Below are 18,232 nucleotides of genomic sequence, written 5' to 3' on the forward strand. Positions count from 1 at the left end.
AGTGCCCCCACCCAGCCCTCCCACCTGGGCTGGTGGCTGGGAAGGGCGAGGTGATGGGCCGGGATGGGGGGATGGGTGTGGGGGCTGACCGCGTGCCAGACAGAAGACAGAAGACTACAGAGGGGCTCCAAGTGAGAGGTGTGGGCTCTGGAGAGGCACGGTGGGAGGGAGAAGGGGAAAGAGAGGAGGGACCTTCTGGGGAGACGGTGAGGTGGGGGGATGTGGGGGGTGGGTGCTGAGGGGCAGTGGGGGCTGGGGCAGCCTGAGCAGGACCTGGCCCCGGGCTGAGTGTGGGACACTGAGAGCCCTCAGAGTCAGCCCCGCCAGCCAAGACACCACAGGGTCTCAAGTCAGAATCATCCAGAAAACATTCCCAAGGGAAGCGACAAGACTCCGACATTTAATGTTGAGCACCTTTGTCAGGCGAAGGTAACTTTCTTAAAAAAGTATAAATAGTGAAAAATAAACATTTAGAAAAGTGGGGCCCACTCGGCAGGCAGGTGGGGTTCTTTGGTGGGGGCAGGGTCATCAGAGCCCTCCCAGGTCATCTGTGAGGAAGGCCAGCAGGAAGCGGCTAACGTGCCTGTCGACGATGATGGGGGAGAAGCCCAGGACACGCCGGGCGCCCGGCAGCACCTTGGGGTCTGGAAGACAAGGTGGTCTCAGACACTGCCACTGACGTGCCTGTGCAGCCCCACAGCCAAGCGGCGTGGGGTGTCCCTGCCAAGTGGGCCTGTGGCTCCCCGTCCACAATGGTGACAGGCCCGGTGTGGCCAGGCAGGGACGGCAGCTGCCATGCTGGGCTGCGGGCCCCCATCCATTTGCCAGGGCTGTGACATGGGGGCCAGAGGTGGGCACCCTACTCCAGGCCACACACAGGACAGGGGCCCCCAGAGCCCCGGCTGCACCCTGCCTCCCGCCAGGGGCTGTCACCCTCCGACCCCTGGGGGGTGGTGGAGCCCCCATACTCCCTCTTCTTCCTGTGCCTGCAAACTGGGCCCCACTGCCGTCCCACCACACAGGCTAGGAAATTGAGGCACAGGGAGGCCAGGGGGCTCAGTGCTTGGGCCTGGCAGGCGGCACCCACCTGGAGGGCAGCAGTAGACGAGGAGCGCCAGCCCCGCGGCCAGGCCGAGGCAGGCCAGGAAGGCCACGGGTCCTGGGGAGAAAGGGGGCATGTGGGCACATGGCCGCCTGAGCCCAGACGGCGGGCGCCCCAGCGAGCACCCTGGGGCCCAGTCAATGGGAAGGCAGGACCGAGTCTGACTCGGAAAGGAGAAGACCCTGAGGCAGAGACGGAGCCCTGGGTGGGGGACAGGGTGGGGGACGTGGGAGGCCGTTACCCCTGTCACTGAGCTCGCGGCCCACGGTGCCGGAGTCTAGCTCTGTGCAATCTGAGTTCTCTGGAAACAAAATCACAGGGCTCGGTTAGTTGTGGGCCGGCCAGAGGAGGGTGGTCGTCCCGCTTGCAGGAAACCAAGGGGCTGCTCAGGCTCCTTCCCTCCACCCCCAGAACCCCTAGGCTGGGCCTGACCAGGCTGTACACACACCCAGCTGGCCTTCTGGGCCAGGCGTGGCAGAAAGCACCAGGGAGGGAACCGTGGGATCAGCGTCACAGAACCCTGAGTTTTGGATCTCCTTCCGTCCACATCCTGAGACCCTGAGGGCCATGGGTAGGGGGCATCGCTCCGTGCGGAGGCAGGCACCGAGCGTACCATCCCAAGTCTGGTGATGTCCATGGGAGGGCAGGGCACACTCTCTCCCAGACCTCCCCAACCAGCCACCTGCTGATGGCCCAGGAGCCTGGAAGGTGCTTGATGCCCAGCCAGACTGTGGGGCCCCCCAGTGGCTGGTGTGACACACGGGTCCTGGACCAGAGCTCATCCTCAGGTCAGGGACACCTGCCCCGGGGTCCCAGCTGAGCAGTCAGGGTGAGCCACCCTGTCCCTCAGGCCTCTGGCTTCCCATCAGAAGATCGAGGGACACCGGCCCCTCCTCCAGGGGACCAGGGCACAGAGGTCTCAGGCCTGGACTGCCATCCCCGCCTGTGTCTCCTCCATCCCCACACGCAGCTCAGAGGGTCCCTCGGGACTCACGTGCCTCTTGAGCTCTCGGCCAAAACCCTTGAAACCAAAGCGTGCATGCCTCAGACCAGCCACCGTGCCTGACATCGTTCTACAGAAACGCCCACATTACGGGGATCCCCCCGCCCCCGGCCAGGGCATCCTCAGTTGTGGGCACGACCTCAGTTTCTGCCACGGGGGCACAGATACTCAAGGCTGGCACAGCCGTCAGCGGCCCCCAGCCCGCAGGTGACGGGCCCCAGGGCACCAGGCTGGAGAGAGGGCGGAGCCACACCCGCCAGACGCCTCCTCCTGTGTAACAGCAGGCACGAGAGATGCGGCAGTGTCCGCATCCGACAGCTTGCTCCTGTCTGGGGGCGCGGGGGGCGCACTTACGCAGGGCCAGCCGGCTGGGCAGGCGGCTGTGCAGGGGCTGCGCGTGGATGTACAGGGCCCGGTAGAACTCCTGGCAGTCCCGCTCCCCACTCCGCTGCAGGTGGCCCAGCAGGTCACAGAGCCGCACTCGCAGGGACGCCTTGGGATTCCGGAACTGGGGGTGGAAAGGGTGCGTGGAAAGGTCAGGCTGGAGGGGCAGGGCCAAGGAGGCTGGGGGCTCTGGCTCTGCCCTGGGCTCCAGCTTCTGCATCAGAGGGGCCCCTGCCCGGGGTGCGGCGGGGGCGGCAGCACAGAGCACCCAGAGGAGGCATCAAGTGCCACCAGGGCCACAGCCCACCCACGTGGCGCCCAAGCCGGTGCTGTGGTCACAGCACAGCCACTGGTCCTCCCTGTGGAGCCCCCTCCCTGTGGAGGCCAGGACAGGTCATCAAGAAAGACAGTGGTGACATTGTTCCACCTGTTAAAAGCTGATGGTTTGCCATGTGACTTTGGCAGGTCATTTTACACCTTGGGACTCTTTCTTCACTTGTAAAAAGGCTACAAGGAATCAAGGAGGTGATGTCATAAGTAATAACTTCTAGTAGTTTATAGTCAACAGGAATGTGACTCGAGGAATTTAAAAACGGAGGGCTAAGCAGGAAAACAAAACAAAATAACCCAGAATCTTCTGATGAGTTCATGGAGAAATGTATGGTTCTAAAGGTCAGTGAGCCAGCAGGTGGCATTGATGCAGGACCTGGAGGCTGTGGCCTGGTGCTGCCACCTGGTGGCAGCATACCATTCCACTCAGAACCAGAGTGTAACAAACTGCAAGCGGATGGTAGGAGCCAGAGACACCAAGGAGCAGAATAGCGTGGCAATGTGCATGCAGGACTCTCCTTCTTGTATAAACGTCTGAAACTTCTCAAATATTTATATAATAAACGTGTATCAGACTTTTAATTACAATAGTAAGGTATGAACTCCACCCGTACTTTTCCTTTGCTGTAGACTTTCACAACCTGAGCATCTGAGCCAGTGGCAGGGCCCATGAGCCTTCCAGCTGTGTTGGGGGTCAGCCTCACTGTGCCCAGGAGAGGCCCCAAGCCCTGTAGGCAGCCCTGCAGCCCCGAGAGTGGGGCTTACTCAGCCACTCGGCTGGAGGGGGCCCCACACCCCAAAGCCCTGGCCCTGAGGGGGAGTCAGGGAAAGGGCGGCTCAGGCGAGGTGCACCCACCTCCCTCGGTGTCCGCTTTTGAGCCTTTGGAAGAGGCAGGGTGCGGAGCCCTGCGGCATTGGGGTGAGCCCGGCCAGCGCCCCCGCCCCCTCTCCCCTCCCAGGCTTGTCACACGCAGTGGCACACTGTCCTGTCTCCTGTGATGCTTCCAGCGGCTCTGGAGGGCTGGCAGGCCCCGAGGACACGGGGAGAGACTGAGGCTCAAGGAGCCGGTGTTCCGGGCCCAACGTCACTGCAAGGAGTCAGGCTTTCACCTCCACTGTCCTTCTCCACCCCCCCACCCCCCCTCCCACTTTCTCCCAGCCCAGGGAGGGAGGGACAGGGAGGGAGAGATGTGCTGCCCCCCCCCCCGCCTCCCCCCACCCCAGCACCTTCTCTGCATCATTGTTGCTGAGGATCTGGGGGTAGTAGCGGTTCAGCTGGAGGATGATCCTGTCCACCTGCTGCTCACTGAGGCGTCCGTGGCCCATCAGGAAAGGCGTGTCCTGGACCAGGCGGTCACAGTAGGTCTGCTCTGAAACAGCAGAGAGCACAGAGGGCATGAGCCCGCACGGCCGAGGAGCGGCAATGGGGCCCACATGCCACCCGTGGCATGGCCCCCAGGCCCCCAGGCGGCACATCAGCTGTAAGCCGTCCCACCCGTGCAGGCTATGCACAGCCCGGAACCCCCGTGTCCTGCCATCCCCCTGCCAGAGATGGGGCGCACTAGTGTGTGGGACCACAGACTCCAGCTCTTCTCTTCTATGCCTGAGAGCTTACAGCAGGAGATAAACTCAGGCCGAGTCCGCTGTCCCTGGGTTCCCACCCCCCCCCAGGGCCTGCTGCAGGGACACACCAGCCTGGAGAAGGCCCGACCCTGCAGCTCCCCTGGCTGCTGTTCCCACAGGGACAGGGGCGCAGGGCTGGGTGGCGCGTGCTGGCATGGCCACAGGACACGTGAGCTTGCCCGGCCTTGTGAGGCTGCCACAAAGCAGACCGGTGTGCCCAGCCAGGGTCCTGGCATCACGGCATCACTGCCATGCCTTTTTTTCCCATTAAGAATGTTCTTTAGAATGACAGGCCTTTAAAGTCCAGGGGTGGGTCAGTGGTTGGTGGGAGGCACAGGATCCCCAAGGAAGGGTGCTGAATCCCAGAGCATCCATTGTGTGACCACATGCACCACCCCCCCCCACTGGTGCCAGCCTGTCCCACTTGCTGGTGGACACGGGCACTGGGTGAGGGCAGAGCTGCAGAGGAGGAGAGTTTTTGTGTGTGATTGGAATTAAGTTGATATCAATTCACATTAGATGGTTATAACTTTAGGATGTTATGTGGAACTCTCATGGTAGCCACAAAGAAAATATCCGTGGAATATCCACAAAAAGGAAATAAAAAATGTTATTACAGAAAAGCAACTAAACATGAAAGAAGGTAGTGATGGATAAAGGACAAAAAGCTACAAGACCTACAGAAAACAAACAGCAAAAATGCAGAAACAAGCGATTCATTATCAGTAATTGCAGTAATTAGTTTATTATTTTTTTTAATATTTACTTCTGAGAGTGAGAGAGAGAGAGAGAGAATGAGCAGGGGGAGGGGCAGAGACAAAGAGAGAGACACAGAATCCGAAGCAGGTTCCAGGCTCTGAGCTGTCAGCACAAAGGTGTCGGACACAGGGCCTGAAATCACCGTGGGATGATGACCTGAGCTGAAGTCGGAGGCTCACCAATGGGGCCACCCAGGCACCCCAGTGACTGCAGTAATTACTTTAAATGTAAACAGATTAAGGAGCGCCTATCTGGCTCAGTCAGTGGAGCATGCAACTCTCGATCGCGGGATCATGAGTTCGAGCCCCACATTGGGTGTAGAGATTACTTAGAAAATAAAAGCTCTCAAAAAGATAAATGTAAACAGGGGCACCTGGGTGGCTCAGTCGGTTAAGCCTCTGACTTCGGCTCAGGTCAGTATCTCACGGCTTGTGAGTTCGAGCCCCACGTCGGGCTCTGGGCTGACAGCTCAGAGGCTGGAGCCTGCTTCCGATTCTGTGTCTCCCTCTCTCTCTGCTCCTTCCATGCTCATGCTCTGTCTGTCTCAAAAGTAAATAAACATTTTAAAAAAATGTAAACAGATTAACAGACGCAGATTGGCAAAATGGAATTTTGATACTGTGATTTCTGATAAGAAATATATATCGGCACAGGGCTCCTGAACCCCCTGGAACGTCCTAAGAGATGAGCCATGAGGATGAAGGTGTCTTTTGTTCCTAACGAGCCCCCTTCAACCTCATCTGGCCGTGTGCACAAGGTGACTCTTCTAAAGCCCCTAAATAACCACAAGATGGGACTGGTTGCCAGTGGGGCCAACCACATGAGGCTTAGAGGGGAGAGGGGCTGGAGGCCGAATCCATCACCAATGGCCAGTCACTGAATCAATCACGCCTATGTAATAAAACCTGCGTAAAACCCCGAGAGGATGGAGTTGGACGAGCTTCCAGGTTGCCGAGCACATGGAGGCGCTGGGGCGGCTGGCCCGGCAGGGACACAGAGGCTCTGGGCCCCTTCCCGAGTTCTTTGCTCTGAGCACCCTGTGTGTGTGGATGTTCACTTGTATCCTTCTGTGATAAATCAGCACTAGTATGGAAAGTGTTCTCCCAGATTCTGTGAGCTGTAGCAAATGACTGAACGAAAAAAGGGGGTCACAGGACCCTCGATTTATAGCCAGTCAGTGAGAAGCCTTGTGACCGGGGTCTGTAGCGGGGACGGTGTACAGGACTGAGCTCTTCACAAGTGGGAACTGAGGCCATCCCCAGGGAGACAGCATCGGGAGGTGAACTGTGACACCCCCAGCTGGTGTCAGGGGACTGCTTGATGGAGGTGAGGGACCGCATACCTGGTGATCAGAAGTGCCAGGAGTCCTCAGAGGTATGAGTGCTGCGTGTTGGAGCAGAGGAGAAACAGAGTTGTTTGTCCTCTGAGGATTAAAAACATATGATTCAACTATGAGCTGTCTCCAAAAGACTCAGATCCAAAGACACACATGGGCCGAAAGTGAAAAGAAGGGAAAAGATGTCGCTGCAAATAGCAACTCAAAGAGAGCAGGGTGGCTCTGCGCATAGAAGCCAAGATCGACTTTGCATCAAAAACTGTTACAAAAGACCAAGAAGTATATCAAAGTTAATAATAGAGTCAATTCACCAAGAAGATCTAATAAGCACATGAGCCAGATATCAGAGCCCCCAGATAATAGTAAAGATTTAGTAATAACGAAAAATAGTATCAGTTGGAGATTTCAGTGGCACACTTTTATTATTTTTTTAATGTTTATTTTTGAGAGAGAGAGACAGACAGAGCGTGAGTGGGGGAGGGGCAGAGGGAGAGGGAGACACAGAATCCAAAGCAGGCTCCAGGCTCTGAGCTGTCAGCACAGAGCTCGATGCAGGGCTCGAACTCACGAGCTGTGAGATCACAACCTGAGCTGAAGTCGGACGCTTGACTGCCTGACCCACCCAGGTGCCCCAGTACCGCACTTAGTAATAGCCAGAAACACCACACAGATGACCAGTAAGGGAACGGAGGGTGTGAGCCGCATGATAACCAACGAGGGCCAACACACCCGGACTGCAGTCACCCAACAGCAGCAGAAAATACAGGTGCACCTCCCTTTACCGCACTTTGCAGATACCGCGACTTTACAAACTGTGGGTCTACTGGAGCCACTTTTCTACCAGCATCGACTCACTTGGGTCTCTGTGTCATGTTTTGATAAATCTTGCAATTCAAACTTTTCATTCTTCAAACCGTATTTCAAACCTTCTCATTATTATTACAATTGTTATGGTGATCTGTGATCAGTGATTATGAGTTGCTGAAAACTCAGATAATTGGTAGCATTTTTTAGCAATAAAATGTTTTTAATTAAGGTATACACATTGTTTTTAAGACATAATGCTACTGTGCACTTGATAGAGTACAGCATAATGTAAACATAACTTTTATATGTGCTGGGAAACCAAGAAATATGCTGGGCTCACTGTTTAATTTTTTTTTTTTTTTTTACTGGACTCACTTCGTTGCAATATTTGCTTTACTGTGGTGGTCTGGGACCGAACTCACAATAGCTCCAAGGTGGACCTGTACATTCTTCTCAAGCACACATAGAACATCCTCCAGGACAGACCATAAAACAAATGTGGCTACAAAACAAGTCTTAATATCTTTAAAAAGGCTGAAATCATACAAAGGGTCTTTCTGATCACATGGAATAAAGCCAAAAATCAGTAACAGAAGGAAAACTAGAAAATTCACTTTTATGTGAAAATGAAACAATGGCTCAAAGAAGAAATCACAAGGGAAATTAGCAAGTACCTTGAGACAACTGAAAATAAAAATACAACACACCAACATGTAAGGGATGCCATGAAAACAGTTTGGAAGATGACATTTAGGCTTTAAATGCACACTTTACACCAGAAGAAAGATTTCAAATCAGCAACCTAATGTTACACCTTAAGGAAGTAGGAAGGTAAGAGCAAACTAGACTCAAAATAGCAGAAGGGGAGGAAATAATAAAGATTATACCAAAGATAATTGACATGGAAAATAGAAAAAACAAAACCAAAAACAAAACTTGGTTCTTTGGAAAGATCAGCAAATTGACAAACTGTTAGCTAGACTTACAAAGAAAAAAGACTCAAGTTACTAACATCAGAAATAAAAGTAGGAAATGAACTACCAATTTCACAAAAATAAAAAGGATTATAAAAGAATACTTGGAAAATGTGTAAACCAACAAATTGGACAAACTAGATGAAGTGGACAAATCCCCAAAAACACACAATCTACCATAACCAAAACATGAACACAGAGAAAATCTCAATGGACCTCTAACTAGTAAGGAGATTCAATTAGTAATCAAAACTGTCCTAACAAATAAAAGCTCAGGACCAGATGGCTCCACTGGTGAATTCTACCCAACATTTAAATACCAAAGCTTCTACAATTCTTCCAAAAAACATAGAGGAGGGAACACTTCCTAACTCATTCCATGAGGCCAGCATTACCCTGATACCAAAACCAGTCACAGATAACTACAAGAAAATTGCAGACCAATATCACTTATAAACACAGATGCCAAAATCTTCAACAAAATACTAGTAAACTGAATTCAGCAGCATATTAAAAGGATTATACACCAGAATGCAAGGGTGGTTCAACATAAGATAATCCATCAATGTAATACATTATGTTAATAGAATGAAGAAACACACACACACGATTCACGGTCATCTCAAATGATGCAGAAAGGCGTTTGACAAATGCAATATTCCTTCTTGATTAAAGGAAAAAAGCATTCAATAAATTTAGAAGAAAATTTCCTCAACATGATGAAAGTCACATATGAAAAACACTCAGCAAATATCATGCTTAATGGTAAAAGTCTGAAAGCTTTTCCCCTAAGATCAGAAACCAAGCAAGAGGCCCACCCTCACTACTTCTTTTCAATGCATTACTGGAAGTTCTAGCCAGAGCAATTAGACAAAAAAATAAATAAATAAATAAATAAATAAATAATAATAATTATTCAAATGAAAAGGAATAAGTAAAAAAAAAAAATTAAAAAAAAGGGGGGCACCTGGGTGGCTCAGTCGGTTGAGTGTCTGGCTTTGGCTCAGGTCATGATCTCATGGCTCATGGGTTCAAGCCTCGCGCCAGGCTCTGTGCTGACAGCTCGGAGCCTGTAGCCTGCTTGGGATTCTGTGTCTCCCTCTCTCTCTGCTCCTCCCCCGCTCATGCTCTGTCTCTTTCTTTCTCCTTCAAAAATAAATAAAAACATTTAAAAAAATTCAAAAGAAAGGAATAAGTAAAATGATCTCTTTTTGCAGATGACATGATCTTCTATCTAGAAAACTCTAAAAAGGTTAAAATTAATCAACAAATTCAGCAAAGCTGCAAGATACAAAATCGATACACAACAACCAGTTGCATCTCCATACACTAATAATCAACAATCCAAAAAAGAAAATAAGAAAACAATTCCACTTACAATGTCATCAAAAATAATAAAATACTTAGGAATAAATTCAACCAGGAAGGTAAAAGACTTGTACACTGAAAACTTCAAAACATCACTGAAAGAAATTTGAAAGATACAAATTAATATACCCTCTGTTCATGGATTAGAAGATTTAATGTCGTGGGGCGCCTGGGTGGCGCAGTCGGTTAAGCGTCCGACTTCAGCCAGGTCACGATCTCGCGGTCTGTGAGTTCGAGCCCCACGTCAGGCTCTGGGCTGATGGCTCGGAGCCTGGAGCCTGTTTCCGATTCTGTGTCTCCCTCTCTCTCTGCCCCTCCCCTGTTCATGCTCTGTCTCTCTCTGTCCCAAAAATAAATAAAAAAAAAAAAAAAAAAAAAAAAAAAAAGAAGATTTAATGTCGTGAAGATGACAATAATTCCCAAAGTGATCTATGGAGTCCACGCAATTCCTATCCAAACTCCAATGATGTTTCTTGGTTTTCATTCTAAAATTCATACAGACTTGTTTTTTTTTAATGTTTATTTTTTTGAGATAAAGCACAAGCCTATGCATGTGGGAGGGAGGGGCAGAGGGAGAGAGAGAATCTTAACCAAGTTCCATGCCCAGCGTGGAGTCCTACACGGGGCTTGATCCTACAACCCTGGGATCATGACCTGAACTGAAATCAAGAATCAGATGTTTGGGGCACCTGGGTGGCTCAGTTGAGCATCTGACTTCGGCTCAGATCATGATTGCACTGTCTGTGGGTTCAAGCCCTGAGTCGGGCTCTGGGCTGACAGCTCGGAGCCTGGAACTTGCTTCAGATTCTGTGTCTCCCTCTCTCTCTGCCCCTCCTCCACTTATGTGTGTGCACTCTTTCTCTAAAATAAAAATTAAAGCATTTTTTAAAAATAGGTGCATTTGGGGGCACCTGGGTTGCTCAGTCGGTTAAGCAACTGACTCTGGATCTTAGCTCAGGTCAGGATCTCACGGTTTGTGGGATGGAGCCCCATGTCTGGCTCTGTGATGACAGCACAGAGCCTGCTTAGGATGGTCTCTCCCTCTCTCTCTGCCCCTCCCCCACTCTCTCTCTCTCTCAAAATAAATAAATAAACTTAAAAAACGTTTAAGAAGAATAAATGCATTTGTTGTGAGTAAATAATACCTCAATAAAGTTGATTTTTTCAAATGGGGTCATCATGTGGGAACAAGAAGGGCCCCTCCTAGATTTCCGCCATGGGGCCTACTCAACACACCATCTGTCCTCCTCACCTCTCTCTCCCACTGCCACCTCCTCCTGGTTGGTCTTTTCCCTCAAAAATATGCATTTCTAACTTCTGGGTCCTCCCAGGTCCTGAAAGTCTACCTGGCAGACGCACTCGTCAGCAGCTCCACCATGGTGAGCAAGTCACCCCCAGGGACACGAAAAGATCTGCCAGGGCCACATAGGCAGGACTTTCCCGGTCACCTGGCGTCACCACTCGTAGCCCCTCTGATCCGGCTGACGGCGTGTGCCCCATGACCGGGCACTCTACAGGCTCTTTGCGTGCAGATCGTCTTCATCGCCCCACCAGCTCTGCGGCTCTAGCAAGACCATCGCCCCCATTTCCAGATGGGAATAGATGAGGGACCTGCCCAAGACCTCAGCCACTAGAGTGAAGAGGAGGCTGGAGCCAGGCACAACTTTGTGGCATCCAAAGCTTTGTGGCTGTGTCAAGCCACTGCCTCTTGACATCCAAGACTTCCCACTCGCCTAATTAACGTACTAATTAACTGTTCAATTAGCTGCATCCTGACCCCAGGCTATTCTGCCCAGCACTGCCTCTACAGCGTGTGCACTCGTGCACAGGGCAGGCATACAGCAGGCACTCACTAAAGAGTTCTGGAACGCATGGACTGTCAGTGGACCACGGCCAGCACACTGGCGGTCCTCCGGCTGCAGCCCTAGCTAGGTGGAGTCTCCACGGCAGCAAGCATGAGTCACCCGGCACAGGGCATACACAGCCTAGGGCTGAAGCTTTCCGTGGTGGCTGGAAGCCGGGCAGGAAAACCACACCCAGATGGCCACACCCAGGAAGGAAAATGCACAGGAAACTTTGGTCCTGGGTCCTGAGTAACAGCCCCAGAAAGCTCTTACAGGATGGAGTCGAATGTTCTGGCACAAACCCACCCGACTCTGCCAGCAACTTCTGCCAAGCCCCACCTCCCCCACCTACTTGCTCAGCTGGTGCCAAAACCACAGATCCCCCAACCCCTTACCCCTGCGTGGCACTCAAGGCCCTGTGGGAGCTACCCCAGGTGCCTTCACCCCAGGTTCCTGAGCTGTCCTGCACAGCAGCCGCCCCCCGCCCCTGCCGTGGCACCATGCTGCTTGGGACCCCTGCCAAAGGATGAGAACCCTGTCCCTTGGCTTCCCCCTGGCTAACCTGTACTCAGCTCACCATCCTCCCCTCAAGAGGCCTCCCTGAGTTTCCATGGCTCCCTCCCCACTGCAGTCCCTGACCTGCTCAGAATCCCCTCCTGTTTGGGCTCTGGACCTGGCCTCAGGTGTGGTGCTGAGAGGGCTCACTCCCCAGCACACCTGGGTCCACAGAACAGTAACAGCTGCAGTGACACCTGGCCAGCGTTGGCCCTGTGCAGACACATTGGGTCCAAATGCTCACCCTGCAACCTGTCATGAAGGCCCCAGAACCAGCACAAGGCAGACCCCCCAGTCATGGCACAGGAACAATGAGCCAAGGATTTCATCCCTGCAGCCTGGCAAAGCTGCCCGCACTCTCTGGGCCTCAGCTTCCTGCCCCTAAAATGAGGAGCTGTGACGGGAGGGATCTCTAGAGGCTCAGCGCTCAGACTTGGCTGCAAGAAAAGGGGCTGTGGAGAGGCTCCCACAGGACCTTGAGGGCCCTGGGCAGGGCACAGGTCTAGTTCTGTCCCTGACCACCCAGGTAGCCTGGTGCTTGGAACCTGTCCAACCTGAACCTTTATTTCCCCATCCACATACAGACAATATCCTACATGTCCTTCTACACCTGACACAGGGCCAAGGGCACAGAGGCTCTCAGAAAAAGCAGCCACAAATGAGAAGGGTTCTGGGAGGTGACAGGCGAATAGGGTGCAGCTGGGGTCTCTTCTGACCTACGCTGGGACACTGGTGTCCCAGAAGACACCAGGAACTAGCCCATGAAATCCTATTTGTGGGACTCCAGTGAGCACCAGGGAGAGAACAGGACCTTTGGGAGCCTCCCTGAGCCCTCTGCCACCCCGGAGGTTGGAAGAGTGGGGCCCTGGGGAGCAAGAACATTCCCTGACCATGCTGTCATGAGATCCCTGGCCAACCCATCTCCATCACCAGGTCTCTCCATCAGTGGAAGTTCCACACAACAAGGTGACCCTGCTCAGCTGGGACCAGGAGGCAGGTGGGTTCTGCGGTCCACACAGGCTCTGGGGGTTTGGCTGCACTTCAGACCCCACTCTGGGAGAATCTGGAGGGGGCAGGGCCGCCCTGCACGCAGCACAAAGCCCAGGGGTGCTGGCTGAGTCTGTGTCCCCGGTTCTCCTGGGCCTGACCCCAAACAAGAGTCCCACTGGTACTATACACGGGTGTCAGGTGGCCAGGATGACCCCCGCGAAGACTGCTGGTGCCCTTTTCACCCTCGCCTCCCCCTGTCAGGCCTCAGCATCACCCCAGCCCCTCGCCCACGGCGCCTCCAGGCTCCGACCACCGCCCCCGGCCGGTCGTCGTCCCGCCCACAGAGAGGCGGTCACGGACCAAGGTCACTGGCCGCTGCCGCGAGGAGCTGCCACCGGGGCAGCACCGGGGGGTCACCGCGGCCGCGCGCCGGTCCCGGGCTGGCAGGCTGGACACCGGCCCGGCCCGCTCTCACCTGTCATGGCGACGCACGGCGCGCTCCCGGCCGGGCCCGGCCCGTCCCCTTGCCGCCGTCCACCCGTTAGGTCGTCTGTCCGCCGCTCGCCCGGTCCCACTCGCTCCGCCCCCTCCCGGCAGGCCCGCCTCCCGGCAGGCCTCGCCCCGGTCTCGGCGGTGTCGCCGCCACAGTCCCAATTCGTCCCCACTGAGCCGGCCCTTTCCCGTTATGCTCCGCCCACAGAGGCAGCGGCAGCGCCGCGAGCGTCCCAGGCCCTGACCCCGCTCGAGCCCCGCCTCCACCCGAGATACCTACGGCACCCGTAGAAGTTATAGGCCCCGCCCCCACTGAGCCCGCCCTTTCCCGTTATGCTCCGCCCCCAGCGGCAGCTGCGGCGCCGCGAGGGCCCAAAGCCCCGCTCCCCATTCGAGCCCCGCCTCCTCCGGACGTTATGCTCCGCCCCCAGACCTGTGGCCTGGCCGCGAAGGTCCTAAGCCCCGCCCCCACTTGAACACCTCCCCCTCTGGAGGCACCTACGGCTCCGGCAGGAGTTCTTGGCCCCACCCCTCTCTGAGGCCCTTCCATCCCGGGAGCCGCAGGCGTCTTCGCCTATGCGAGGGCTCTAAGCTCCGACTCCACTGAGCCCCAACTTTGCTGACGTCTGTTAGGTCGCTTCTACAGCCCTGAGCCACGCCCCTCACTGAGCCCGGCCCCGCCTTCTGAAGTCTGGAGTTTCCAACCCGCATAGGGTACATGGTCCTCACAAGCCCTTAGCTCCGCCCCTCAATAAGTCCCGTCCCGCCATCCTGTCCCAGGGTTCCAAACTCCGCCCCCAACATGGCCCCGCCCCTTCCGGCGACGACCAGGACTCTGAGCCCCCGACTCCAGCCCCGCCCCCAGCCCTGGCGCACCTTCCCCTACTGCCGACGCCCGCCTCCTGGTTCCGCCCTATCTAGGCTCCGCCCCCTCGAGGCCCCGCCCTCGAGATGGCCCCGCCCGGGAGTAGGTGGCTCAGCCACGCTGGGCGCAGTAGGCTTTCCTGCCCCGCGCCACCGCGCCCCACGCCCGAATGAGGAAACTGAGGCTCTGAGAGAGGAAGTGACTTACCCAAGGTCACGCAGGTCAGTCTGTAGGAGGAACAAGGACAAGCCTGGGACAAAGGCCGGTGGGCGTCCAGTAGCCAGGAGGGATCAGCCTAAAGGGGGCAGTACCTGGACAGTGACGAGGGATGGATCCCCGCCTGTCCAGCCGTCAGGTGAGACCACAGCCCCAGCCTCAACAGAGAGCCAGAGCCACCCTGCCAAACCTCACGTGAAACAGAGAGCTGTAGTAACAGGTGATAATGACGATTGTTTTTGAACCACTGTGTTTCAGGGTAACTGGTTACCTGGCAGTTATACACCGAATGCACCAGACATCCAAGCAGACACCCGGCCAAAGGGAGGCAGAACTCCACACGATGGCTGGGGAACAGTATCATGCAGGAGCCCAAGCATAGACCACCTTTCTAGGCTTGAGAGACAGTCTGGGCGGCTGGACTGGACTCTGCAATAGCAGTGAGGTCGGGAGGTGACCGGGGCGTCATGCAGAGTCTCGCAGGCCAGGCAGCCAGGGCCCAGTATTTGAGGTTATGCGCTGAGACGAGGGCGTGGTGATCTCTGACTGATATGTTTGAAAACAGCCTCTGTACACACGAAAGAATTAACAGTAGGGTCTCCAAGAGACGTGTGCACACTCGTGTTCAGAGCAGCATTCTTCACGGTAGCCAAGAGGCAGAAGCCAGCCAGTGTGCGTGAGCGGAGGAATGGGTTAGTATATACGCTGTGTCCAGACAGTGGGTTCAGGCTTAAAAGGGAAGGAAATTCTGACACCTACTGCAACATGGATGAGCCTTGAGGACATGATGTTGAATGTGATATTGTGATTAACAGTAAGAAATACATATTTGGTCTTCCTCCTGGTAGAACTCTTAAAACCCTAGGGATTTCCTAAAGGAGAGAAAAAGGTGCCTTTTGTTATGTTAATGAGGTGACTTTTGGAATGTCCCCAGGTCACCTAAGAATGGGGCTGGTGGCCCAGAGAAACCTCCATGTGATTGGAGGGTTAGAACTTTCAATCCACCCCTCAGGAGAGAGGAGAGGGTCTGGAGCTTGAGTCAATCCCCAAGGGCCAATGAATAGATCAATCGTGCCTTAAGGGACAGGGTTCAGAGAGCCTCCGCGCTGGTGTGGGAGAGTGGTCTGCCTGGAGAGTCTGGTGTGGGAGAGTGGTCTGCCTGGAGAGTCTGGTGTGGGAGAGTGGTCTGCCTGGAGAGTCTGGTGTGGGAGAGTGGTCTGCCTGGAGAGTCTGGTGTGGGAGAGTGTTCTGCCTGGAGAGTGCCTGGACCGTCCGTGTCCTCTCTCCACATGCTGCCCCGTGCATCTTTCTGAGTTCTGTGAACAACTCTAGCAAATGAGTCCAATCCAAGGAAGGGATGGTGGGAACCTCTGATTTGCAACCAGTTGGTCAGATGCACGGGTGAGAACCTGGATTTACGGCCGGCGTCTGCAGCATGGCAGGTGGGGGACACTCTAGGACAGCCCGCAGCTTGTGGGATCGAATTCTCCTGGCAGACAGGGTCAGCAGTGAGTCGAACTGTAGGCCACTCTGCTGGTTTCTGAGAACTGCTTGTTGGTGTGCGGGGAAGCCCTCTCCACACGTTCACAATTGGTTGCACAGAACATTAAAGACTAAGTGAGATAAGCTGACGCAAAAGGTCAAATACTGTAGGATTCCACTTACATGAGATCCCTATGGCAGCCAAGTCCGTAGACAGACGGTATCGGATGGTGGGTGCCAGGTGCTGAGGAGAGAGGAGACAGGGGAGTGTTTAAGGGGTACAGAGGTTCAGTCTGGGAAGACGGGAAAGTTCTGGAAACATGTTGGTGATGGGTGTACAAGAGTGTGAATGTCCTTAATGCCCCTGCACTGTATGCTTAACAGTGGTTAAGATGGTAAATTTTTATATTATGCATATTTTGCCACAATTAGAAATTCAAAACCCCAAAGCAACCCTGTGGTAGGGTTCTTTCTGTGTGGAAATTCACACGTGTGTGCAGGGTGGTACCTGAATGGAGGCGAGGAGCCTAGGAGACCAGGAAGCTACTCCAACAATCGGGGCGACAGGAGCCAGAGGCTGGATACACCGAGTGGGTTCCACATGGGTTTTGAGGTTGAGTCACAAGGACTCGCTGCAGGACTGGATGTGGGGACTCACAGAAAGTGGAATCGGTGTTTGGGCCTGGGGGAGTGGAAGGGGCAGGTAGAATCAGGAGTTCGTCTCTGCTGAGTCCAGAAGCTGAAGTGCATCTCAACCCCTGAATGTTCAGGCCTGAGGAAGCTCGCACCTTGTTTCCTGGGCCGCTTACTTTTGAGTCACAGCCACTTGCCAGACGTATGCGTGGAGATACCCCTGGAAGATTCCAGCCCGGCCTCTGCTGACAAGGGCCGTGGGGCAGATGTGCCCAGCAAACCCACAGAACCAGGAGACGAAATGGTAACCTGGCGGCTGTGGTTTTAAGCCAGGGTTTCCCGGTGGCTGGCTGTCCAGCAGTGGATAAATGGTACACACAGATAACCAAGTTGCTGAGAAATGGACTCACAAGGCAGTTTTCCCCCAGCCACTGTCCCCCGAGCGGGGGACGTTCTACCTGGGATGGGGTGCTGCCTGATGCTGCTCAGCCTCTTCTGGGGACAGGAACAGCAGCGCCCCAGTATTGAGGGCTGACTGGTGTTCTCTGATGGCGTAGCTATCCTAGCACCTCAACCCCGCGGGTCTCGCGTGTTGGAAGGGCTGGGGCAGGCCTCGAAGCACGCGCGGTGGAGAGGAGGAGGGCACACCAGGAGAGTCACCCTCCCGGCCCGTGACGTCAGTCTGGTCAATGCGTGGTGCGCATGAGTGAGGTGCGTGCCCCCCAGGCCAGAGCCCCGCCTTGAGGGACCCTTCACATCCCTTCCTCTTCCCAGAGGTCATGGACCCCCCCCTTGGGATGGGGCTGCTCCCCCAGCTGGGGGCCTGTGACCGCACAGCGCAAGCAAGAAATAAACCCTGAGGCTAGGGGGCTGCTCCGGACTGAATGCTCGTGTCCCCCAAATCCGTGGATCGAGGCCCTGCCCCATGGCTGTCTCTAGAGATGGTCCTCTGAGGAAGTACTGAGTGTAAACTGGGTCCTAAGGGTGGGGCCCCGATCCCTACGATTAGTGTCCTTGTAACCACACACCAGAGAGCCCACCGCCCTGGTCACCCAGCACGCGTGAGGACACAGAAGGTGGCTGTGTGCAAGCACAAGGGTCCACACCAGAACCACATGGGCTGGCACGTGGGTCTCGGGCTCCCAGCCCTCAGGACTGGGAGATGAATCTCTGAGGTGTGCCTCCACCCCAGGGCCTGGGGCTGGCACAGGGCTTGTTCCTCGCAGCAGCAGGACCCTTCCTGAACACCAAGATGACCTGGGTGGAGAAGCTGGCCCGGCAGCATTGCAGGCACGAGTCGGGGTGGGGGTGGTGGCAGGTGCCGAGGCCCCTCCGTGGGAGTGAGCATGGGGTTTCCAGAAGCAGAAAGAAAGGTGTTCACTCCTGTCTTCCCACTACAAGGTGGGACTGGTTTTGGGGGGCTTGGGGCTGGCTGCTTCCCTGTTCTCTGCAGCTGGGTGACGCCTCTC

At 54.8% G+C, this 18,232-nt stretch overlaps 1 protein-coding gene across 2 annotated transcripts; it reads right to left on the minus strand.

The window, feature by feature from the left end:
* Positions 1-379: 379 nt before the first annotated feature.
* Positions 380-13,778, minus strand: CARD19 (caspase recruitment domain family member 19). 2 transcript variants are annotated; one of them, XM_058695950.1, is made up of 6 exons: positions 13,551-13,778; positions 4,047-4,189; positions 2,460-2,613; positions 1,344-1,403; positions 1,088-1,159; positions 380-644 (listed from the first exon to the last, which is right to left on the minus strand). In XM_058695950.1, exons 1-6 carry the CDS (start codon positions 13,555-13,557, stop codon positions 529-531), a joined length of 552 nt encoding a protein of 183 aa, XP_058551933.1. In that variant the 5' UTR covers positions 13,558-13,778; the 3' UTR covers positions 380-528. The 2 variants fall into 2 exon arrangements, with proteins under 2 accessions (XP_058551933.1, XP_058551934.1); XM_058695951.1 differs by lacking the exon at positions 1,344-1,403 and having other exon boundaries at positions 13,551-13,774.
* Positions 13,779-18,232: the final 4,454 nt, after the last annotated feature.

This window comes from Neofelis nebulosa, chromosome 12 (assembly GCF_028018385.1).
Source record: "Neofelis nebulosa isolate mNeoNeb1 chromosome 12, mNeoNeb1.pri, whole genome shotgun sequence".
NCBI classification, from domain to species: Eukaryota; Metazoa; Chordata; class Mammalia; order Carnivora; family Felidae; genus Neofelis; species Neofelis nebulosa.